Genomic DNA, 27,102 nt, shown 5'->3' with positions numbered 1-27,102 from the left:
AGGTGAAGTATTAGATGTATCCATGTAGAAAGAGGACATTAATACACTTCTTGGAAAGCATCAACCAGAATAATTAGCTGCTCGCTATATGAAGCCTATTAAATGCTGCATTGTTTAAAATGGCAGGCCATTGTGTGATGTACAGCCACGCAATGGCCTGTTTTCATTCTTGAAATGGTCCGTTAAACAGCAGTGGGTTTGAGAAGAGGGACAACCTAAATGAAAAGCAAGTGGCTAGGCTACTGTTACAAATTTAGCACTTCATCTGCAGGGCTAATTACTGAAAAATGAACATATCTCCAATCATTTCTTATTCATGTGTATTTTCTTAATCATTTTTCATTCATTGAATAATGAGGGAGAGTTACTGCAGAGTATCTACATTAGACTGTGACGTGATAGCCACGTATGGTAACCCTTAGTCATTTTCCTGCCGGTACTGAGAATCGAACCCGCAAACTTTGGGTTAAAAGTCTGACTCTCTTGTCTAACCAATAGGCCACGACTGCCCAAAATATTACAGTGACACTGTAACAGAAAAAAGAAAAAGTGTCTGTTTTTCTGGCCTTCTTGTTTTTTCAGTGTCTGGTTTTGAAAGCACAAAAGAAGTCTCTGGTCTTACATCTTCAGTGCTGTGAGATGATGTGATCTATTTCTAAATCGAGTGACTTATCTTAACTGAGAGATAACTATGTAATCAGATTCAGTTTAGCTTTTGTAACTATGACAAAACTAAAAAGACATGACTCAGAACTACTGTAAGAGTTTCAGTTTATCTCATGGTTTTGAAGTGGATTTTGAAAAACAAACAAACAAACAAACAAACAAACAAACAAACCAACCAACCAACCAACCAATAAATAAAATAAACAAAAAGTATTTACCATAATGAAGTTGTAGATAAAAAAACAAAACAAAAACAAAAGCAAAAAAACGATTGTCTCATGGTTATAAAATAATTCCCCCAAACACAAATTATTATCAAACTTAACGTGTTCCTCCTTTTTTTTGTGCTTAATTTTAATTTTATTTTTTGCCTTACAACAAGGGAAATTGTGATTGGTGCCTCCCCCAAAAATATAAATACTGAGTCCTAATTGCTTGATGCCCTTGTGTGGAATGCAAGAAAAATATTAGACAATTAGACATTTACAAAAGAATTATATTTAGGGATAGTGTTGAGAGTGTCATCATAATAAGCTGTTGCATTTTCAACCAGTTTAAGGATACGTCTACATTAAGCCGGATACATTTGAAATCGCCGTTTTCGTTTCAAAACGCTCTCAGTCCACACTGGCGATTTCAAGCGTTTTCCAAAAGTTTCACATCCATGACTGAAATGTCGAAAACGACCTCATAAACGCTCAGTGAGACGATGGAACAGATATAATAAGGCTTTCATGCCATTCTTCTGTCAGGATCATTTTATTTAGAAAAATATCTCACCATTCACTGATACGTCCAGGTCGCACTCGTCACCAATATAATTTGGTCTAAAACGCAACATGTTTTGACATAGGACAGCAAATGCGAGTGAATTTTCGGTCATCTCTGCAGAATGAAGAGTGTACAAAGAAACATATTTCACGAGTTCACCCTTACATCAATTAAACAGAGTAAAGATTATGCTTATTTGGCGTGCTGTCCGGGGGAGGGCTCCGAGCTTGGAAATTTTGCCCGAACCCAGAGTACTCCCCCGTTGTTGTAAGAGTATTTAGGACTAGAAGTGAGGAGATGGGGTGGTGGAGGGATGCTGTTAAACTGTCAATGAACGGAGGTAAGTTTACAGTATATACACCTCTTACCTCATTGATTGGGTTGATTAACAGAGTGTGGTCCACTCGTGTTTAATTAGGTTTGATTGTCTGAATGTGCTCCACATGTGTTTAATTAGGTTTAATTATCTGAACGTGCTCCTCCCGAACTTTGTTAATAAAACATCATTTAGCAACAGAGCGCACATAACAGGCACAATACTGGTATAAACATCGATATCTATCGGTTCAATATGTGTCACATGACTAAAACTGCGTCATCGTTTTAGAATACCTCCGTTTTCACAGTCCACACTACAACGCGAAAATGTAGTTTTCAAATTCATCTACTTTGGAGAGCACTTTCAAAAAGTCACGTCTTTGTTGACAAAAAGAGTGTGGACAGAAGGCCAAAACGGTGAGAAAAGGATGCGTTTTCAACTGGAAACTATCAGTGTGGACAAGGCCTAAGACACGCTCAAAGCTGAGATATCCCCTGGAATGAAATAAAAACTTGTTATTTTATTACAGCATAAGTAGATAAGGACACTTGTTTCTATTACTTCAGTTTGCAATTAAAATTCCTTTGAGGTGCCTCCACAGCCTCCATAAACATGTCTCCGTAACAAGCTAAATAATTGAGGAAAACCTTGTCTAATACTTAAAACACAATCAACACTTCTCTCCTAAATTAGTCTAGCACAGAACACATAGCAGGTTTTTTTTTTTTTTTTTTTTTGCTTAAGAATACAACAACACAGTATAACACGAGGAAACATTACTGCTGTGTTTCAAAGAATGCTTTAATCTATTCAGAATGAGTAAAGAGTGTTTTGTAAGATTGTATGTGATATGGTTGAGCACAAGTCACTGTGGCAGGCCCTCTAAAATAACACTCTCTACAGGGCTCAGAGACCACTGCCCTGCCATTTATGTGACATTTAAAAACTCTTCATGCGACCTAAGTCGCTCCTGTCTGAATGATGACTGTTTAGAAATGCACACATTCAAGCACATCATTATTGAACATCATCTCTGCTGATTCATTCGAATGCCAAACAATAGTAGAAAAGCTTTTCAAAGCAACAAGATAATAGTAAATGACAGAGAAAAAGAGAATGACTATAAAAAAAACGTGTCTGCTCGCTAGCAGATGCTCTGTCTCATGAAGAGCAGTTTGGTCTGAAAACAGCTGATTATGTCTGATTCTGACATAATTGCTTCCCATCAAACCATTTTAAACTTTAATGAAACGCATTTAGGCAGACTGTGTGGATGTGCGCGTTTATGAATATTTTGAATAGGCTATTCTGCCTCTCACACAACAGCGCTTGGCCTAAATGACTGAAAGACTGTAGGTTTTCGAAACACATGAGGCATTAGAGCAGAAACAGCTGATGCTAATGTTTGTTGGATGATTGATGAATCTGTGTTCCGCAGTCTTTAATCTGTCCTGTCACACGCTAAACTGCAGTGCATTTCACACCGGCTAAAGCTGATGGAAATCCAGGGCACAGCCTCAGGGGCTGTGGGTTTCAACTAGGGGTTCTTCTCAAACGAAAGGCTGCAAACCTCGGCTAGCACGTCATCAAGAGCCTCGATAACGGTACAGCAGACTACTTCCATAAAAGGCATAGCCTGTAAGTATCAGTATCAGTTCACGTGGAATTGAAAGAGTCTGTGTGCCCAATTACAGTTACATTGGGTCAGTTAGTTCTACCAGAAAGACTTGGGAGGCAAAATACCGTAACAAGTATACATTTATTAACAGCCCAGCAAGCAAATATTATGATATAAAGTTATTTGGCGTAGCTCGTAAACCGAGGGTACGGAATCGGCATTTCCTGCCTGAAGACGAAGGCAGGGGCGCAGCCGACCCCATGTGAGGTATGGGAAGGGACCATCCTGGTGGTGGTGATGGGGAGGAGGTGAATGAAAGCATCAGCATATGCGAACTCTGACATGTGTAAGTATCGATCTTTTAGTATTAGAACGCGATTGGATAGATGAGAAGGTAATAAGTGACGTAACAATCGAGTCTTCCCAGCAGAACTTATACGCTAAAGCTTTCATTTCTTGATTCTTTATCTGAGGTTCTGTTCAACGTGAATGTCTCCTTTATTAGTGGCATGAAAGAATTCACAAATGAACGTTTTCTGAAGGCCATTTTCCCACAGAGAAGGTGAGTCCAAGTTCAGTCTCTCCAGAACTCATTACCTGGACTACAAATGGAATCTGAGTTATGGAGTGATTTGTGTTCACAAAGAGCTTTTAAAATGAAATTCATGGACTGGCCCATGGTCACCCAATAAATAGAGAATAACAGAAAAAAGTTCTGGAGGTGCATTATGAAATCTGTTATTTTATTAGACACACAAATACAGATTATGCAAACACCTGTCCAGGATGAAATGTCATTTATTAATTTGGTATGCTAAAAAAAAAACGTCAGTGCATTGAAGGTATATACTGTATTTCTGTAATTATTAGCATCCAGCTAATTAACAAAAGGATCTCCATTAATCATCAAATAGCTCTGTCCTCTTTCTCTCTCATATGTAGCAGTGGGATTCATTTTAGAGAATCGGTTCATCCAGGTTTTTTTGTAAAGAAAACTTCACTAATCATTGATTTTCTGATTAATTTGATCATCCCCAAAATGTGTTTCTGTGCCAGGTAAATACCCTCTTGATGTTGCATGATCTTGTTGGTTATAAATTTGTATTATCCCCTTATATACGTACTGTTATTTTTTTAATCATAAAGAAACAAATAGCCATAGGGCCTAATACCTTTGAAAAATGTACTCAAAAAAATTACAAATATGTTAAATCTACTTAGGCTACATGAGGTGTGGTGACAGTTATAGTTGTCAGTGTAAAGATGCTGTCACATTAATAAAAATTGCAGTGAAATTTCATGGTAAAAGGTCCATTGACAGTAACGATGCATCAAAGTTACTTTCAAACCAAGTAGCTTTCTGTTGGTCAGCGCGGTGAAAACGTTACTTGACCATACGGCAACATACGACGAAAAGGGTAAACGTCCATATGAGACGAAGACATAAGCGCACCAGCAGCACCTCCTAGCGGTACCCTAACGCGTACCTAAACCTACCCATAACCCGAATCGTCACATATGGACGTTTTAGGGGTACCCTTTTCGTCGTATGTTGCCGTATGGTCAAGACCCGTCAGTATGTGACGTTTTGGGGTGAGACTGTGTTAGAACATGAGCTTAATCTGAGCAAAGAACTTTTTCGCTCGCACGCTAAACTCCCGATGGCGCGCATTCCTATTAGAATGACAAAATTTCGCTGAGCAATGGTAAATATGAAACATTCTGAGAGCACCATACTGAGGTAGGGTATTTTTCATAAACACTTTTTTTTATACTGTTTGAAATGGTTAAGAACTGGTAGAGGTCCTAACAGATCAAGAAAATATGATCATATAACCCTAATTCTATCATCCCTACACTGGTTACCTATTAAGTCCCGTATCGATTACAAAGTATTGCTACTTACCTATAAGGCCCTAAATTGTTCAGCTCCTGTGCATTTAACTGATCTTTTATCACCCTACAATCCATCACGCACTTTAAGGTCACAAAACTCTGGACTTTTGGTAGAACCTAGGATATCTAAGTCCAAGAGTGTTTTTACATTTGGCTCCTAAACTCTGGAATAGCCTTCCTGATAATGTTCAGGGCTCAGACTCAGTCTCCAAGTTTAAATCTAGATTAAAGACACGTCTCTTTAGCCAAGCATTCATATAATGCATCTCATAACCTTGTACTCTATTTATGTCAGATCAAAAGCATGACTATGCACTGCTTTAAGGGTTATGAACAGCAGCTACGCTAATTATTTTCCATTTCCACCTCAGGATGCAGGTCGCCGAGCGAACTTTTTCTGCGTTCACGCAATGTTGTAATCATAATTACGAGATGGCAAGCCGCGACCTTTTACTCGGAGCTGTTCACATCCTCAGACTCGGATTTATGCATTTCTATTGCAACACTGTCAAAGTCAGTGCTCTTTAAGTTGCCTAAATTCATTAATATTGCAATGTTATGTTCTTTGATACATGAGGTATTTTAACGCCATCTCTCGAGACGCTTTGCAGACTCTGCTCTGGCTGTGAGCGTTCATGTGTTTTGAAGGAGGCGTGGCTTTGGAGACGCTCCGAAGGGAGGGTGGGTTGATGGATCTTATGATTTCAAAGCTAGCTCGCTATTGCTAGGTTCTCTGAAGTTGCCTACTCTACCTTTATATATCAGTGTAGTTAATTTTGTAGTGTTGCCAAAGACTTTTTCTTTAAAAAAAATACTCTAAAACTACTTGGCAAACTACAGTTACTAATTTCAAATTAGTGTCCACAACAGCATTACTGATGACACCTTTTGAGTGTGTGTGTGTATTCAGAAACATAATCATAAAAAGAGACACACTGCAGCCACTTCGCTCTAAACAGGATATCCCAAACTTTATTTCCTGTGTAGAGGTGTACTAGGGGAGCAATCACAGTTAGTGGACGTCCATCTTATTAGATTGAGTGCAACACAAAAATAAATCAAAACAAAAAAAATATCATATTTAATTATTCAGATCGAAATTAAGACAACCTAACGATCGAAACAAAACAGCGTGAAATAAAGCGAAAAGTGAGAAAGAAGAGAGAAGAGAGAGAGCGTGAGGAGGAAAATAGAGTCAGCTTTAATAAGCCCATGACAAGAGGACTGTGTAAGACACACTATGCCACAAGGCCACACACACTTGCATTAACATGACTCTCAGCATTAGCTTGTACACACACAATGATTTGAGCCCCTCAATCTGTACAAGACAGATAAGATATTAAAACTCACAGCCTTCATTTAGATCAGCTATTACGTTACATACAATACATTCAGTCCTGCTTTGGCATGAGAGCTTTCTGCCATGTTGTTTACACTGCAAAACAAAAAAAACAAAAAATCTGTGTTTTGTCTTGGTTTCCTGTAAAAATATTCTCAACACTATTTGACGTGTTAAATATTTAATTGTTATTTTCTCTCCTTCTGAAACCTAAACCTCTTTAAATTGTGTTAGATTTATGCTTGAAACAACAAAAAATTATTTAAGATATAGATATTCTCTTATATTACACATGCAAATGTATCTTGTTTTATGGATTTTTAGATATTTCTACTGGAAAACAAGACAAAACGACTAATTAAGAACAATATTCTTTGCTGTATAAGTGGTTTTGCAAACCTTTATACATGCTATAAATTTATACATTATAAATAAGTGAAATGTAGACATTTACACACATATACTCATTGTTCAGGAATACCAGGAACATCTTTACACATAGACTGCCATTGTTTACAAAATACAGCCTACAGAATTTCACTGGACACATTAATGCAAGAAGTAAGTGAGGCCTTGGATTGGAGAGTTAGAGGAGAGAGAGAATGAGAGGGGGAGGGGAGGAAATAATATTATTTAAAGATTAGTATTAAACCCCTGAAAGGCTAGAGACCATCTGAGCAGTGAGGAAGAGAGAGGGGTTTAGGAATGTAAGACATACACAAGGCAAACCCTGACACTTCACACACATTCTCCTAATGTTTTACAGACATTTTCCAGATGGTTCACTGATTTTTGCAAGATGGTTTACAGACTCGGGAGCAGATAAATGGCGGATTAATTCCCTTAATTCTTACAGATATCACAGATTGCTCCAGACCGACCAAGCACGCACACACACGCACACACACACGCACTGCTCAGCGAAGAAACTAGAACAAAACAAGCTCTATGCAACAATCAATCCAAAAGGCAATATTTGTCATTCTGAAGTTCTTAAGGTTCTCAAATAAATACGTTGTATTCTCTCTGTGATAATGGCAGAGTGGTGACTCTGCCTTCATTCTACTGTACAGTATATACATACACACCTGAACGCTTCAACGACAAAAAATTTCATACCGTTAAATAATACAACCACTGCAACAACCAAGCAGAGGGCCTTGACATATTGCTTCCTTTGTTTGTACATGTGCTCCTGTACCAAACGACAGATACTGCCTTTTTAATAAACATGAGCAAGTAAAAAAAAAAAAAGAAACACATTCAAATGAAACTTACGGACAGGAAAACCAACCGAACAAGCGAACGAAACGAAAGTCTGAATATCTATACAGCTTTCAAACCTCTGGTCGACTACGTTAATGAAGGGGATTCTGCGTACTATATACAGACAGGTTAGCATCCATGCATTGTCAACACGAAGCACATTAACATTCCAAATATGGACATGGCAAACAAGGGGGCGGGGCACAGGGAGGGGCTAGGTTTCACAGGGGGCGGGTCCAATACAGCCACACCCTGATTTACAGACCGCAGAGCACAGATGTACAATTGCTGACCCTTGCTCTGCCAAAGCAAATACATATACAGTATAAACCGGACAGACCAGGTACACTTTGAACGCCCCGTACGGAGAGACGCACCTGGTGTGACGGCCAGCGAGCAGCACGTACGGCGAGAGTCCATGAAAATCTTCACGGCAGAACTTGGTATGGCTGTAATTCACATGGTTTCACCAACTCCAACTTCATTTGTTTGTTTATTGGTTAAATAGATATTAGGCTTCAGGAAAAAGTCTTTTTTTATCAATGTTGTTTTTTTCCTTCATTGTTTGTAGTGTCTTTCTTGTGGATCATAGTATTAGCAAGCAACAGCGGACCATCTTCACCAGGGACTGAAGGTCATCATCGAATCGAAGGTTTCCTACAGAAATGCCTTGAAGCTGGTACAATATTGTTTCCTTTCATTAGAAATGTAAAACAAAATAAAACACAAGCAACAAAAAATTTAGAATAAACAGCTATTCAAGCAATTTTTTTTTTCTTCTCTTTCAAAATCAAGCCACTGAAACTACAAACCCCCAACACAGAATCCCAGAATTCCGTTAAAAACACTCTTTCATCACAGGAAAAGGTGTTCAGATGCAGTAAAAGAGCTGTAGGCTGGATCCCTTCAGTACAAACACCTATAAGAAATGTCACCAAGGCCTCTTTATCCTTGCAAGGACATTTTTTTTTTGGTGTGGGTAAAAAAATGTACGATCGAAATACAAAACCCACTTCAGGGGCTGTGTGGCACACTGCAGTTCTCCATTAGAAAGATTTTCCCTTTGGCAAATTTGGCGCAAAATACACAATGTCTACGTGTAAGTATAAGCGTGATTTTCTTTTCACTTACCCACTAAGACTGGAAATCGAACTTTGGAAAGGACAGTGAAAAAAATCCTGCAAATGCATTTTCAAAATTTAAGACGAGCTCCTTTTTTCAGTTCGTTTGTGTTAAACCATGCTATCCTAAATAAGTTTAAAGTCAAATTCAGATTAGTTCTACAATTTCTGCTTTTAAATCGACCTACGTCTAAAATCGTGACTACTCTACGAGATTTGCCTTACAGCTCCGTATGCAGCGAATCTACAAAGTACAAAGAAGTAATCTCAGCAGGGTTGGAGGGAAAGCGTGCCCTCGTAAACTCCACATAGATGACTGACTGAGTGTATCTGTATGGGACATTGAGCAAGTTTACCAAGCAAAAGTCTACCAATTATACATGCTTGCATGTGTAAGACTGTAAATTGTGTCTGAGAACAAAATCTCCAAAAGTATGGCCACTGGTTTTGCGTTTTTTTTTCTCGTAGTGTGTGTCTATAAATGTATGCGTGTTAGTTTGGACGGAAAGTAACAGTCATAATTGTAAACTCTTAATGTGATGTTGGCAAAAGCATGTCACATGCTGGATTATCTCACTACACTGACCTCACATACTTTCCATCGATTGCATAAATTAATAATCTAATCTGTAACGAACCGCGGTATGTTCATATTAGAGAATTCAGGATGTTCCTTAACCCGAGCTCATTCAAATAGCACTTTACGGTCTTTGAGAACGTCAGATCAAGGCTCTTAAACCAAAGTCTTGCACTGGTGCACCTCTTGTTTCTGAAGCTTCAGCGCCAGGAGAAGAGATTGGAGATGGCATACTGCACTCACTTTATTGTTATTCTCTTTCTGAACTGAAATGAACTGCACCAGTGCAAGAGATGGTTAAAAACTGGCCTTCACAACAATAAGTTACACAGAGCTGCTCTTGAACACGACAAAAGCCGTTTAGAAGGATGCCCAAGCCGTAAACGAACGGCAAAATTTCACCCCTTTCGGTTAGGACTGCTCAGATTACATAATCTGTAAACACATAAAGCGGTGTGTCTGAAAATTCACCCAAGCAAATTTACCGCTCGGCCCACATTAAGATAACAAACCTATAACACACAGCCACATTACCCAGAGTTCCATGGCACTATGAAGGGAGATTACAGATTCCACGGTCCCACGTGGCTTTTATACTGGTTTAGGTTAAAAAAGCACAACTACAGTAGTTAAAGGTAGCAATAGTAGCTTTTCATAGTCTAGATTTAATGTTTGAACATTGTGGTCAAACCCCGTCCAATCAGATGCAGTCATTTAGCACACACAACAAACAAGGAAAGAAGAGGATGAAGGAGTGGCGTGTGGAGAGAACAGAACAACAGGCCGATGGTCTGCGGAAAACGATTATCCACATGAACCCGAAAGCGAGTCCACCGCTGTTGCCTTCTTTAGTCTTTTCCCTTTATTTGAACCTTTAGTCTTTGCGTATTTTCCACAGAATGCATGAACGTGTGTGTCACTGTGTGAAGGTGTGTAGTTCTGAGAGTGTATGCATGTGTGAGCGCATGTACGTGTGTTTAGAAGCCCTTGATGTGGCAGTAAGCCTCCAGAGAGGAGAACAGGATGTAGAGGAGCCAGAGGCTGACGAAAAGCATGGTGGTCAGCACTTTAGCAGTCCGCGGACCCCCCAGCTCACCGCCGATGTCGGGCCGGCGGCGGTACATGAGCACCGCCACGCAGATGAAGGCGAAAATGGTGAAGAGGGTGACGGAGAAGGCCAGGCTACCCGGCTCCACCTTGAAATCGCGCCCCTTTGAGTTGTGGTAGATGGCGGCGATGGACCAGGCCACTCCGATGCCCAAGAAGACGTTCACAGCATTGCTGCCGGTCACGTTTCCGATGGACGCGTCGGCGTACTGATCCTGTGTCGCTGCTACTTTACTGGCAAAGGTGTCTGAGAGGAAGATGATGAGGAAGGCAGGACAGGAGAGATGGGAAAGAAAGATTTTAGTACAGTAAAATACTTCTTTGAATAGTTATCTTGATTCATTCTCACAAGCAAATAAACAAGCATAAATAAACTATACCATTCAAAAGTTTTAGATCTGTGAGATTTCTTTTTCTTTTGCTCACCAAGGCTGCATTTATTTGACCCAAAATACAGCAAAAACACTAATAGTGTGAAATAGTTTTACAATTTAAAAGAACTGTTTTCTATTTGAATATCTTTTATTCCTGTGATGGCAAAAGCTGAATTTCCAGCATCATTACTCCAATACTCCATCGAAACATTTATTATTGTTATCGTGTTCATTTTTTTTTCCTTGATTCTTTGATGAATAAAAAGTTCAAATGAACAACATTTATCTGAAATAGAAAGCGGTAGTGTCTAATAATAAAAAAAAAAAAAAAAATACAGGTTTCGAAACATTTAGTTCATTTATTTTGAACCAAATGCACAGCTAAATAAAACTTAAATCATAAATCTAATGAGATTGAGTGAGGTTTATGCTTAAAACAAGAACACAAAAAGTAATCTTTATATGAGTAATTCAAATAATTCTACTTCAAGTACTGTACATCTTGTTCGTCTAAATATTATTACTATTTTGCAGAGCACAAACAAGCATACGCACATAGTACCCATCTCCTCTCCTTTTTTGGTGAGGATGCAATTTTGTAATAACAGCATGGTTAACCTCTGATTTGAGTTGAAATCAGTGGGCATTTAAACAGTGTGGTTTTTCAGAGACAGCTGCATGCTAACAGGGCGATCTATTGCAGACAGCTGAGAAACCGTGAGGTGCTGATTGCGCTTTCTGTCAGGGAAGGCCTCTAAATAACCCTAGATGCACATACACTCCCTTTCAAACTCTTTCTTCCTCCTTGTCTCCTTTCATTTTCCTCTCTCTCTTTCGTTATGCTAATGTAGTTCATAACGCATAACCCTGCTGAACTCCTCTGGACATGTTGATATTACTCTTTTCTGCCTGTGGGCACAAAGAGCCATTTTCCTCATTTAAAGGTCTCGCTATCCTGCGGATACACACTCTGATATTCACACATTCTAATATTATATTCACACAAACACATAACAGGATCAAGTAAAGACATTTATAATGTTACAAAAGATTTTGATTTCAAATAAACCCTGTTGTTTTGAACTTTCTATTCGCCTAAGAATTGTCCTTTTAAAGCTTTTCGAACAGCTCAAAGTTGTCATCTGGTAATTGCGGTAATTCCAGCGCGACATGACTGCAGCACTCAGCGTCTGTCTAAAAGTGAAGGTTAGAAACTCTCGGTGGAAATCTGACAAAGTATCTGAGAACAACAGATGCATTTAAGGGCTTAAAAGACCAAAATTTACGCTGCAGGATCTCAAGACACGGTATTATAAAGTCAAAGCTGGGTTTTACCGTAAAGTAGCCTACTTAACTCTGAAATAACATTTTCCTTCTCGTTATTCATCACTCTCCTGTTATGTTGTTGTAAACAACAGCATGGACGGAGCCGTTTCCATGGCATTACCAAGGAAATTCTCAGTTAAGGCTCAGCTAACACCCAGTCTGGTGTAAAGTCCTGCCAACGAGCCTGGCAGTGTGCGGACGACAACTGCCGCTAATGTGGGTGTCAAGGCAATGCATAGCTTCATCCCAGAAAGACTCTTGGGAGCAGTTAATCATTACGGAGTTAAATGGATCAGCGTTTCCAGACTGTAACAGACTTTCAAACTGTTATAAACCTCATATGCTTACGTTCGCATATGGACACAAACTTGACAGAACGACCACACATATCAAATGAGTACTTTATCGACTATAAATGTCCCTGTTGCTCAAGTATGTCTGTGCTGGGAAATACAAAGTGGACTAAATAATATTTAATCAAAAGAGAGAAAAATCACTTTAATTAACCTATATCACCACACATTAGCGAGACTGCATTCAGCGGAAGCAGTCACTCATTTTAAACTCATTGAGCAAGTTAATTAAAGATACTCTAACTATATGCTGAATCTAAAGGCTTTGTTTTCTGTTCTGAAGCATTGGTGAACGCTGCCTTATCAGTCAGCGTACATGTCCCTCGCCTGGTTTCTGGTCGCGCGCTTGGTTAATTGGAAGTTCAGTTGTTTTCTCAGTATTGACACATTTGTTTGTAACCTCTTCAGTTGAACGTTTTTTTTTGGCCTCATTTAGCTTACTATTGACTTGATTTTTGACCTGTTACTAGTAAAGAGTGCAAGAACCATAGTTTTGGGTGTCTGAACCAGACTTTGTGATTTCATTGATCAAACTTCACCCAAAAAATATAATAGCATGTTCTAAGCTTTAGCTCCTCAAACAAATTTTTTGTCTTACCCTAAGGGAAAGACATATTCTCACAGTTTCCTGTTAGCAAGTGATTTTAGCTGATAGGGTACAACGTAAATGATTTTAGCTGATAGGGTAAAATGTGTCTAAAGGCCACCTGGGACTGCTTGAATTAAATTTTATCATAAAACAAAAAGCCCTACAGTACTTTTCTCTAAACATCTGCAGTACTTCCACTAGTGCTGCCACTATATCAGATTTTCACTACGTGATTATCCTGGCCAAGAAAATGATCACTATATCTATAGAATTTTAACTTATAATTTTTATATTTTGTGCTTTATATTTTTTTGATATATATCAAAATATAAAACGACTTGTTTTTCAATTTTTCTGTCCCCAAATAGCACTGCAATTGAAAAAGAAACATTACTATTGATTGAGTAGCACAGTTCGTGTAAAAAGGAATACTGAAGAACTTCAACAAACAGTGTCCCATTTTTCATGTGTACTTCAGCAAACAGTGTCCCATTTTATCACTTTTAGTGTTTCATCCATTTTATAATACATATTATTCTGGAAATAAATCCATTCATCTGCACTTACGCAAAACAATTTGTGGAAGTTACAGGAGTATTGACGATAACCATGATATTTAGAAAATGAAAAAGGCCAATCGATATCATGTTAATGCAACACTGCTAGATTATTAATAATGCATAATTTATTTTGAAAAAGAGAACATTTTAAAGGAATATGTTTGTTTTAAATCCAATCATAGTCAATTATATCGGGCATTTTGAGCTGAAGCTGCAGAGTGAATCAACAGCACTGAATAGTAACTGAAGCACTTTGCTATATATATGGATAATAAACTCACCAAACGCATCCTATTAGAGACGCAAATGCACAACTGAACTTGATATATGTACCCAAAAATTTAAATTCTGCCATCATTTACTCAACCTCATGTCGTTCCAAACCTTTATGACTTACTTTCTTCTGTGAAACAGAAACAAAGATATTCTGAAAATGTCTGTGGGGTTTTTCTTGTTTCTTTTTTTTGTGTCCATACAATGAAAGTCAATGGAGTCCAGTGTTGTTTTGGACCCCATTGACTTACATTGTATGGAAAAAAACATTCTTCAAAGTATCCTCTTTAATGTTCCACACAAGAAAGAAATTCATGCAAGTTTGGAACAACATGATAGTGAATAAATAATGACAAAACTGTCATTTTTGGGTGAATTATCCCTTTAAAGGAGAACTCCGGTCAATTTTAACATTACGCTAATTTTTTGTAAATTTGGAGTGCTGTCAGTACAGAAAACAACGACAAAAATCGGTGTTGCCTACATCGTGTTATCCTCTTTTTAAAATTTGCACCCTGTTGACTTCAATGGGGCAAGTTTTAAACCTGCTGTTAGGCTCTTAACATCCTTGATGTGTCATTACAAGTGCCCAGCCATGTGAGTGATTCCAAATTTACAAAAAAATGAGCTCAATGTTAAAATTGACCGGAGTTCTCCTTTAATGATGTTTCTAAAAAATACTGATTAAGAAAATGTTGTCCTTTTGTGTGTACGACATTGTCAATGTATGATGACTTTTACTGGAAAGCAAGATGCAAATGTAAGAAAATTATTTTCTGCAGCGAGATGAGAAGAGCAAAAGGGCGAGAAAAGGAGGATGAAAGGAAAAAAAATGGAGTGAGTGAGGTAAAGAGGGAGAAGAACAGCATTAGAGAGAGAGAGAGAGAGAGAGAGAGAGAGAGAGAGAGAGAGAGAGAGAGAGAGATATGAATGCTTTTGCTTTCTGCTCTCTCAGCATTTTCTCTATGAGTAGCCCAGTGTGTCTGGAATACTAAACATGGTGAACATGCCCTGCACTTCCAGCAGACACAATCTACGTCTGTGTGTGTGTGTGTGTGTGTGTGTGTGTGTTTCCTCTGTACATGAACATTGTGCTGTTTGTGTCTCTCCTCTGTTCATGAACATTGTGGTGTGTGTGTTTTTTTTCCCTGTTTTAAATAATAGTTCTCATGACTGATGAAGGTAATATACTGTATGGGGGTGCAATGTAGCACTGAGCTTTATTCTGCATAATTATATGATATATCATAATCATAGCCCTGTGCGCACACAGATGCACAGGACATCCTCATTCTGTAATAAGTGTCTGTATGTAAATATAAACATGGGTGGCTGAAACACAAAAATCAGAGGTATGCTTTTTTCCTGTCTCCCACTTCCCTCTTTCTCTCACCTGGCACTGAAGTGCCCAGCGCCACAAACACCACGGCTGTGACGGAGTCTTTGAGTCCGACGGTGCAGCCGAAGTGGGATGCTAGGTCTCCGATGAAAGCCGTCAGGAGGCCGATCATGAGGATTGACACCACGAAACATGCCCACCCGTTCCAGTAGTCGGTGGGCGGGACGAAGGCGAAGAGAACTTTCCAGAAGACGGTGAGGAAATGCATGACGTAATCGAAGCAGGAGGGGAGCTTCTCCTCTCCACATTCTTCATCATCATCATCCTCACCTGCAGGAAGATAAGATAATGACCTTATACAAGGTGAATAAACCCCTAAGTATTAAAGTCTGCCACATGACTCATCCTTTACCATTTGTGCTAAGAAATGTCATAGATTTACATTGAAGGAGGAAACCGGGGAAAAAATATTTAGGAACCAGAATGTCACGTTTTGACTTGGGCTAATAAGGGTGGGGTTTGGGATTCCCCCTCGGTTGAAATCGATAGATAAAGCCTCCACACACACACACACACCCTTTTATCCATAGAGCACACAGCATGTGTGTGTGTGTGTTCAGTGAGGTTCTAATCTGTTTGATATTCTGTTGGTGCTGCGTTTCCTTGAGAGCGTAAAGAGAGCAGCTTACATGCACACACCCACACACTGCTCTCTGACAGGTGAGGCTGTTCCTTTAAAGTGTGATTAGATGCTACAGGATGTTCAGAAATCTCGTCTGTTCAGAGCAGCAGCTGAGAGCGAACGGATTCAAGCCTTTGGCAGTGGATTTCATCATTGTTTCACTAAGACTTTCTATTCACAGGCAAAAACCTGATTACACACTGTGATTAAAAGGATTATTGATCAGTAGATATTTAGATTGGGACCCATTCGTTTAGACAGAACATTCATACTGATCATTAAAAATATGCAAAAATGTTGGATTGTTTCATTACAGCCCAAGAGTATTTGAAGGTCACGATGATGTTTGCTGTCACTTGCAGTACATGTGTGTAATGGATACATCTGTGGTATAAAGACAGAGAAGGTCAACATGATGCTTTACGTGCTGTCCACGAGTGTGTCTGAAGGGTGTAAATGCCTCATAAAAGAGCCTCAGATTGCTTTCAGACAAGAGTAATACATGCATACATGCACTATGCCATTGACTAATGGCATTAAAAAAACAAAAAAACATGATTAATGTCCTAAATGAGGACTTATGGTCTATTATTGTAGCTTTTAATGATATATTTTCAGTTTTCATAGTAATTTTAGTTTAAGATGTAGTAATTTATTTAATGCGCTTTTATAATTTTGTTTAGTTTTAAAAAATATATTTTTATATATATCTTTAATTTTAGTAATTTTAATAAGTATTTAATATTTTATTTCTAATATTTATACATGTGACCTAAACTGACCATAAATATACATATATGGCATTTTTACAGTTAACTCCCCTTCACCCATAATGGTTTTGTTAATCATAATTTATGAAAAATTCTTCATGAATAACTTTCCCAATTAACGACATCCCCAGTTGCGTCGCATGTAGCTCATTTCTGTGGCCTATTTTGTGCCCAATCTATAGATAAGTAAACCCCTACACCCTCAGTGCTGATGTTGTGTTGACTCTTTTTATCTTTCGATATAAATTATCTCGCTGTGCTGCAGAGTCTGACATTTAGCAAAGCTTTTAAACTTTAAACTCTTCAATTTACTGCCATTAGCTGCAGACCTTTACCGCTTCTTTGTATCTATCTGTGTGCATTTGTGCAAATGTACGTGTGTACATCTGCGTGTCCTGATAAAAAGTCGTGGAAAAATCTGTTCCTTCCTCAGTGGCATTAGGTAAAAAATAATCAAGTGTTCCATCTGTCATCAGTCAATGACATCTGTTAGGAATTGATAGTTTGATGTTAGATAGGATGTTTGGTTTGCTTTTTTTCCAGTATGAAAGTAAATGGTGCTGCCAAGAATGAATCCAAAAATAACAAAAACATGAAATTATTGTATAAATAGTCTATATATGACTTGTGCATTTGAAAACGCACATTTAAATTTGCTGCACTGTGATTCATTAAAGACACACAAGAACTATGAACATGTACAGTAGCATTATTGATTGACAACCTGGCCTGAAACATCTGTGTGAATTTGAATGAGATTTGAGAGGTGTAGTGGAGGAGAAAACTAAATCTTAAATCGATTCATTACAAGAACAAATCATACTTGAATCGGATATTGCTACTTCTCAAAATTAAGTGATACAGCTTTGGAACGACACAAGAGTGACAGAATTCATTTTCATCTTTAAACTCATCTGCATATATATATATATATAATTGCATACAAAAAAGCTGTTTTAGAAACAACTAAATGCTGTATAAAACACTCGGTCTGACAGCAGTTGTGTACTGGTAATTACAGGTCAGCTCTGAAAGCAGAACACACACACACACACACACACACACACACACACACACACACACACACACACACACACACACACACACACACACACACACACACACACACACACACACAGGCTTTTAACCTTGCTTTGCCCCAGAGCACAAATTGGCACACTGAGAGGTGTTCAAGTGTGAATCACTAAGTCACCAACACCTGATCCACACAAACAAACACACACAAACACATGGCTAGAGCAGCAGCAGCTTCTATGATCATCAGTCTCTCTTAGGCCCTGCTGCGAGTGCTAATTACTTTAGAAAACAAACCAAAAAATAAATAAATCCCTCTCGTTTTTCCTCTTTCTCCACCTTCATCTTCTGTCTTTCTGTCCTTTGCACAAAGAATAGAGACTCCTTCGCATGGCTGTAAGTGTCTGAGTGTGAGGTGAGGATGTAAAACAGAATTTCCCGAGTAGCACAGTTGCCACCAGGGGGCGCTTTACAGCAGAGATACATTTCACAGATACGGTATGCTCTTAAAAATAGGTTCTTTATTGGCACTGATGGTTCCATGAAGAACCTTTAACATCCACTGAACAAAAGTTTCTTTATAGTGGAAAAGGTCTTTGGATGATAAAATATGCTATTTTTGAGGTTCCTAATTTTGTTTTGGAGGTCTCCTACAATAGGTTAACATGCATCCAAGGGCAAAAAACACTTTCATTTTCTCACAATATACATTGCAGCATCACCTCTTTTCTTACAGCGTCTCTAATGGATAAATAAAGGATTCAGTATCTCTAAATCCCGCCTTTCCGCAAGCCTACTCTGCTCTGATTGGTCAGACGGCCCAGTCTGGTGTGATTGGTCTACCGCTTACAGCGCGTGTCGGAAACAAAATGAATTTTAGATTCCTCAGCACTTGTACACACAGTGATACGAACAGCAACAATGGTTTCGGTTTTTCCGTATCAGCTCGAGCCCAAGTCTCAGTCCTCATTGGATTCACAATGTTGAAAACAGCGTCTTCTTGACATGTCGACAACACCCATTCTTCTTTGCAAAACCTCTTAAGCTCCATCAGGTTGGATGGGGAGTGTCAGTGCACAGCCATTTTCAGTTCTCCTCTCTCCACAGAAAAACACTGGAGCTCTGTCAGAGTGACCATTGGGTTCTTGCTCACCTCCCTGACTAAGGCCCTTCTCCCCCGATTGCTCAGTTTGACCGGGAAGACTATAGGAAGAGTCCTGGTGGTTCCAAACTTCTTCCATTTACTGATGATGGAGGCCACTGTGTTCATTGGGATCTTCAATGCAGCAGAATGGTTTTCTGTGGCTCGATACAATCCTGTCTCGGCGGCCTACAGACAATTCCTTGGACTTCATGGCTTGGTTTGTGCTCTGACATGCACTGTTGACTGTGTGCCTTTCCAAATCACGTCCAGTCAACTGAATTTACCACAGGTGGACTCCAATCAAGTTGTAGAAACATCTCAAGGATGATCAGTGGAAACAGGATGCACCTGAACTCAATTTTGAGTGTCATGGCAAAGGCTGTAAACACTTATGTACAAGTGATTTTCGTTTTTTATTTTTAATAAATTTGCACAGATTTCAAACAAACTTCTTTCACGTTGTCATTATATGGTATTGTTTGTAGAATTTTGAGGAAAATAATGAATTTGAACCATTTTGGAATAAGGCTGTAACATAACAAATTGTGGAAAAAGTGAAGCGCTGTGAATACTTTCCGGATGCACTGTAAATGTTTACTGAAGGGTTCTTTAGGAAATCCAAAATGGTTTTTCTATGGCATTGCTACAAAACACTCTTTTGGAACCTACATGTAACATACATGGCCATATGTTCAGTTCAATCACACACACTTACAAACAAACACTTACATTCAAGGTCAACTGAATCATAGGAAATAAAACTGGTGTAAACTATTACTTGGTACAACAAATACTGTAGAAATATACTTTAAACTATTTATTTTAGTGTCAACACAGTACCAGTACCAGTGCATTTGACATTTCAAGTGGAAACCAAAAAAACTTAACATTTGATGCAATCTATATAACCCATGGATGTCTAATCCTGGAGGGCCACCTTCCTGCAGAGCCTAGCTTTAAACTTAATTAAACACACCTGAACCAGCTAATCGAGCTCTTCAGGATTACTAGAAACTTCCAGGCAGGTGTATTGATATTGAAGCTGAGCTCTACAGGAAGATGGCCCTTAAGGAGCAGGATTGGACACCCTTGATATAACCCAATTGAAAACAAAGTGCTAAACAGTGGCATTTACTACTGCAGGCACTTCTGGCAACACTTATGAAAGGTTAACATTTCGAACGAACTGTTATTTTTTAATGCATCGGTAAATCAGGCCTGCCGATGCTCCTCACAAACCCAAATACTCACCAGCGCTGACTGTGATGGCCTCAATAAACTGGTCCCTCCAGCTGTTGGTGCCAACCAGAAGAGCCAAGTTTGTCTTTTTAATCAGCTTATCAACAGTGTTCTATAGAGAAGAGAGACACGACAAACAAAGAAAATGTATGGCTTCATTACTGTCCAGTGCAACTGAGAACAAGAATAAACAAACAAACACACACTTCAGACGAGGCGGACAACAGTCCATCGAGTGTTTCTGACTGCTCTCTGGTCTGCCCCGCTGTGAAGTGTGTGTGGGATCGGAGTGTGTGTACGTCTCAGCATGGCTAGTGCGTGTGGGTTGAAGTGCAGGCGTGTGCATGTGTATCGTTCTGAAGTGTGTGGAGGCGACCGATGAGATGTCAATGTTTAAGATCCTTGAACTTCCCTGACAGAATGAGTGTGTTTTTATAAGGAACTAGAAGGAAACTTGTTTCTACAGAAAAGCAGGCATCTGCACACTTGCAGTCTGATGTATTACTAATTCATACTGTGTGTAACCTATAAAGTAAGTGATAAATGTAGTAACCCAGTGTCAGGTTTGTGTAAATACTAGCAACTATTGTCAATGAAAATCATCCACAAATCATAAAAAAAGCCCTCAGTGTAATGGGGTAATCTTAATGGGCGATCTGTTTTGTATGTTTCATATGATAATTGGCTATTGGTATATCTATGGCAGTATGCATGTAAGTGAATAGTTCATGTAAAAATTAACATTTTGTTTTCATTTACTCACAGAAAAAAGAAAAAAGTCATACAAGTTTAGAACGACATGAGGTTAAGTAAATGATGACAGAATTGTCATTTTTGGTTGAAGTATCCCTTGGTTGCTTTAATGTGATTATGAATAAATAAAAAAAGTGGGAACTGTGTAGCAAAATAACACACCTTAAATTCATAAGATTCCTCGATGATAACCTCCAGTTTGGGGTGATCTCCGAGCATTGGCTTCCCCATTTCAGCGATGCGTCGTTCCTCATCATCTTCACCCGTCAGAGGCTCCTCCTCTTCTTTCCCCGCCTCTTTCTCCTCCTCTGAAAACAAAAGCACCAGTCAGAGAGTAGAAACCAAACCAGCCACCTTATAATTCAAATAATCATCCAAAACATGTTTGTGGACCAACAGGTTTCTGTGGATAAACTGGATTGTGTAAATATAGTTTTTGTCAAAATGCTACAGTGAACAAGAATTTGGCTCAGCTGGGGAAAATCCTTTAAAAGGTTAAAATCTCAGATCTTCGTTGGTAAATTTAGAAAACAGGGTCCATTTCATAAATCATACTTTTATAACAGAACACATACAGACCACTGTGATTGTATATATGAGAGCTGTGTCAGGGGCAGGATTTTTCCTTCATTCGTTTCAGCGATGAAGCTTCTATTGGCCCAATGGAATTCTGGGTAAGTAAGTGTGTGACATACACAACCCCTGATCATGTGACTGGGTTTAGCCCAATCAATCACCCACATTCACACACAATGAAATGAGAGGGTCAAAGGAAAAGAAGCAGATGCAGATCGACATGGAAGATTCGGAAATGAAAACACTTAACATTAGAGACATGCACACACTGATGTGGACAGAAAAGGAAAGGGCTGGGAAAGGAGAAAATGACAATCCTTTGGGCAGCAACATGGTGATTTAGTCTTATCACATATATTCTCTCTTTCAGTTTCTCTTTCTGTCTCATTTATTTCATATTTCTTTTCAGTTCACAAGCTCAGCTGGCATTACCGCAACACCAACAACAGCAACAGTCATAAAACAATGTTATGATGATTACATTCCCAAGCTCAAAACAAACATGAGCCTCATAGGCAGAAATGGCAGCATAAACGAATGAAATATCTAATGGAACGAATAAATCTCAAGCCACAAATGAACCCAGAGGCATTAGTGGAGGATTCCAGCATAAGATGCACTGTCAGATTAATGGCAGAGCAACTCGCTCCTGTAGCCTAAACAGCCTCTCCCTCTCTGTCTTGATATTTTATGTTTATCTGTTCCTGTGTAATCCGTTCATCTTTATTCTCAGACGGCAAGTTCTCCTTTTTTGTGAATTACTTGGTTTTCCACTCTTTTCTGCCAGTTGATTTGTGAGATAACAAAATACACACATCACCATCTCTTTCTGTCCCTCTGAATGCAGATCGTTTTTTCCACTTTGTGTTTAGTCTTATATTTTATTTCACCATCTCCTCTGTATTGTTCATGGTTTTAGCATGTAACAGCCTCTCAATTATTTTTCTCACAAGCGGTAGATCTATCTTGTTTGGGGTATCTGTAAAGACGACGCATTAAATTGATTGGTCAAATTTTAATGGACCCGTTTGAAGAAGCAAGTCAATACAAATGTATAGCCGATAATGGACTGACCAATAACTAGTTGAAGAAAAACTGAAGAGGAACAGGCTGAACAATAATTGGGTATCACAAATATCAATAATTGGGTCAGAGAGGTTTGACTACTGTCATGCTTAAATTCTGCGGTCATTCACATGAATTAAAATACCAACTATATAGGAAACAAATATAAGAGAAACTAATATTACCGAAATCCTACAAAATTAAAAGGCATGGAATCTAATTTACTATGAAAAAATAATTAAATATAAAATATTTAGATATTATTATAAATTGGTATTTTATTTAGATTTCATCAATCAAATAAAAAAATTTTTTTTTGGGGGGGGGGGGGGGGGGGGGGTGGGTGTCAGCAGAAAATCAGCTCTTTTCTGATTTTTATTTTATTTTATTATCTTTATCCAGCTGGTAATCAAAGTAATACATTTCAGGCCTACTGTAGATCTGTGTCCACCACTGAGATGTGTAGCGTGACACAACCACAGAAAAAAAGCTAAAAGATGGATAGGAAGTACATTAAAAGACCAACAGAAAATGTGGCACATCTCAGAAGTAATAAAGTAAAGACAAATTAAAAATGAAATGGTGACATTGAGATTTTGTGATTAGCTTTGGTAATTGAATGAGATGCTGCATAATTTTTATATTCTGTCTATAGATGTGACACAACATTAAGATGGAGTCAGGTTCATGTAATTTGATATTGATTTAATTGGCTGATGTTCTCTCTCTCTTGTTTTGTCCTTGAAAACAGAGCTATCATTTTCAGCCTACAGCTTGTACACACACACACACACACACACACACACACACACGTTCCTTTCACTCTCATCCAGCTTTTGCAGTCCTTTATTTTTCTAGTGTCTCTTCTTTTCTTATTTCTCTCATAATAAGCAATCTCTTTTCTCTTGTCTATGATGGTTTTGAATTATCCAGGGTACTCTCAAATCCCTTACAAACTAAGCTAATCAAAAGCAAATGGACTCGATTATTAATTATTTTGAAAACGTTTCACCACTCATCTGAGTGCCTTAATCAATTTTTTTTGGTTAATCACTAATGAAGTCATATGGCTGTGTAGCAAAACATCATCAAAAATGCATAACCAAATCCAGCTGCATTTCATTGAATTCTACCTGATGTTCCTCTCTCGAATTAGTTCCTATGACCTTTGGATCCCTTTTTATTGCATCTTATATCAGTTATGCTAAAATACAACATTAACCAAATCCAATCCAATGAATATCAAAAAGTAAATCTAAATACGATAAAAACATTTGATACAAATTAAAACACTGAAGTACTGGGAAACTGAACCGCTCTGCTTCCTGGAAAAGAAATGTTTATCTAAATGTGAGATGAAACACACTCAAACAACCTTGGCTTTGAAGACAGCTCACAATCTTGAGCTCAGAGTCTTTTCGAGCTCCCCTAATCTCTCCTCATGATTTACAGCCCAGTATTGGAACTCATTTGCTGGTGTGTTTTGACATTTCCTTTGTGTCTAGTTATGAGATTATTGCAAGGAAACGAAATAAAACAATTGGCTTTGAAGCTTTCTTTCTTTCTGAAGTATCCTGAACACACCCTATATGGTAAACTACACAAAGATTGAGTAAGAGATGATGATCACTATAAATAAAGGGTCATATCATTAAAATGTAACTGCCCTTTTTAAATAAATGTTTTGTGTATTATATGAACATACCGCAAATTGTAACATTTCACAATATTACTGATTTACTGTATCTTACTGATACCACATTTTAAATAGTGGTGTATATTGAAATAAACTGCAGAAACTTGTTCTGAAATCCAAATTTTAAAAACATTTTATGTTACTCTTGCTCCTAAACACTTTAAGATATGATAACTTAACTGGCATATTACTAAAGACAAGAGTAAGATATGGAGAAAATATAGCAAAACGTTGTTCTGACCCTGGCAAGGTCATTGCTAAAATAAAAAATGTTCTAAAAAAAGCTGCACATTACCAGAAAATTTAAATCCCTTTCAGTGCATTGATTGATTGACAGGTGAGTTGGCGGTCCCTCACTGGACGCACCAGGACCGATTAGCAGCCACATTACGAATGCTGAAAAATGGGTATTTATTATGTTTTTGCTGCAATAATCTTTAACTAACATTAAAACAAGCATCATAAGACCCCTTTAAAGGAGAACTCCGGTCAATTTTAACATTGAGCTCATTTTTGTGTAAATTTGGAGTGCTGTCAATACAGAGAACAACGACAAAAATCGGTGTTGCCTACACCGTGTTATCCTCTTTTTAAAATTTGCACCCTGTTGACTTAAATGAGGCAAGTTTTAAACCTGCTTTTAGCCTTTTCGGTCGAAGTCCACAGTAGTCAATTGTCGAGTTCACGCGTGTGATCATAGGTAACTAAACCTATGCGCGTGAACTCGACAATCGACTACTGTGGACTTCGACCGAAAACAGGAAGTAAATACAGGAATGTGCGCTGGCTGAATTAACATCACTTTTATTAATATCTTTCACATCTACTGCAGTCAGATTCACTCGTGTTCACTCTGAAGGAATCACTCAACATGGCTGGGCACTTGTAATGACACATCAAGGATGTTAAGAGCCTAACAGCAGGTTTAAAACTTGCCCCATTGAAGTCAACAGGGTGCACATTTTAAAAAGAGGATAACACGGTGTAGGCAACACTGATTTTTGTCGTTGTTCTCTGTATTGACAGCACTCCAAATTTACAAAAAAATGAGCTCAATGTTAAAATTGACCGGAGTTCTCCTTTAAAGTATGTGTAATGTATGCGTGTTATTATGCGAGTAATTGTGTAATCATCGAAAGCAAAGAAAAGTCATTCGATTAGTAAAACAGCACACAGACACCAGGAGAGAGAGACAGAGAGGGTGAGACTCTGCCCAGAGGGAGAGAAGAGTAAAAAGCGAAGGAGACACTGTGAGAGGGAAAGAAACCTCTGTATACTGTCCATCCTCTCCTTCTCCAAAGTGGCGTCTGTAGCTCTACGCAAAAGCTGCATTGCTTATCGTATTCCTCTCGATTGAGAACCCTGACTGTTATCGTCTTCCTGCAGAAACAAGACAACAGGAGGGGGTTGGAATAATGCATGCATGATACACACACACACACACACACACACACACACACACACACACAAGCACACACGGGGACTGGGCTGCAGGGCTGTCGATGGTGTGGTTTGGCCTGTAGTTGATCCCGATGACGATCCAGAGGACTGGTGTTCAGTGTGTGTGTGTGTGTGCTGTATGTGTGGTTTCTTCGGCAGACTCAGGCCACGCCCCCCACCTTCCTTCTCATTGGTCTCTACGAGCTGAGGGTCTCCGATCTCCAGGAAGAAGCTCTTGTTCTTCTCGTATTCTTCGTCATCAATTATCCTGACTTTTATTGTTTTGCTGGAGAGAGGGGGAGAGAAAGAAAAAGAAGGAGAGGAAGAAAAGAGTGAGGAAAAGACAGGCCAAGAGAAAAAGAAGAAAGATAGATAAACGGCATGCAGTCATGCACAGGCAGACAGTCAGAATAAGAGGGTGATGCAAGAGAGACAGATAGAGAGAGAGAGCAGCCTCATCAATTCAGACTGTGTCTAAATACACTCACAAACACAGATACAATCAATATTCCCTCTTATTTTTGTAATTGCTGTGCAAAATCATTATTCAATGAAATGATAGCTGTTTCTCAATTCCAAGAACGCAAATGACAGACTTGCGTTCTCGTGGAGACCGGTCTTGCCAGGCTACCTGGAACGAACTTAGAAGGACGCAAGGACACAGAACGCATCCTATTGCGAATTGAGATGTGCTGCGATCTTGTTGCTCAACTGACCTTCCCAGCATATTATAGGCCAAATTACAATAAATGGAACATAACATAAACAAATGTCATTAAAATATTTATTTCATATTATAACAGACATTATTTTCATAGTATTTTATATCATTAATGTACTTTTTGTAAATGTTAAAATGAATGTATGTTTAATGTTACTTATGCTTTGTTAATGTTAAGATTTGTTTTAATATGCCAATAAAAATCCCACAGGCTTTCTCCAGGTCTTTATCACTTTATTAAAATTATGCAAAACCAAATGCCAAACGTTTACTTTCACGAGCTGTCACATATTTGCGAGCTTAGGCGGGAATCTCTTAAGTGAGAACGAGAGGTTTAAAGCTCACAGGCTTCCATACGTCGACCACCCGCAGCTTCTTCTGGAATTTCTAACGGTTCAGTTTGATCATGTCTGCACTTGATGCATCCTCGATATCAAGAACACATCCAGGTGATTTAATGCGATGCGTTCTCTGTACTTGCTTT

The 27,102-nt window shown here is 38.6% G+C and overlaps 1 protein-coding gene across 3 annotated transcripts in view; it reads right to left on the bottom strand.

Annotated features, from left to right (window-relative positions):
* Positions 1-6,215: 6,215 nt before the first annotated feature.
* The window catches only part of slc8a1b (solute carrier family 8 member 1b), an 82,636-nt gene continuing 61,749 nt past the window's right edge, over positions 6,216-27,102 (bottom strand). For 2 of the 3 annotated variants that reach the window (XM_079852865.1, XM_079852866.1), the window contains exons 3-7: positions 25,725-25,837; positions 21,283-21,428; positions 20,380-20,479; positions 15,552-15,827; positions 6,216-10,930 (exon numbers count right to left, since the gene is read on the bottom strand). In XM_079852865.1, coding sequence (XP_079708991.1) covers positions 10,554-10,930; positions 15,552-15,827; positions 20,380-20,479; positions 21,283-21,428; positions 25,725-25,837 — 1,012 coding nt within the window. In that variant the 3' untranslated portion in view covers positions 6,216-10,553. Of the gene's footprint in view, positions 10,931-15,551; positions 15,828-20,379; positions 20,480-21,282; positions 21,429-25,724; positions 25,838-26,076; positions 26,184-27,102 lie in introns of all 3 variants that reach the window. The other variant, XM_079852867.1, reaches the window with a different exon arrangement.

The sequence above is a fragment of the Squalius cephalus genome (genome assembly GCF_949319135.1).
Source record: "Squalius cephalus genome assembly, chromosome: 20".
In the NCBI taxonomy this organism is placed as follows: Eukaryota; Metazoa; Chordata; class Actinopteri; order Cypriniformes; family Leuciscidae; genus Squalius; species Squalius cephalus.
Note: the sequence above shows the minus strand (reverse complement) of the source record. Positions and strands in the feature narration are given on the sequence as shown.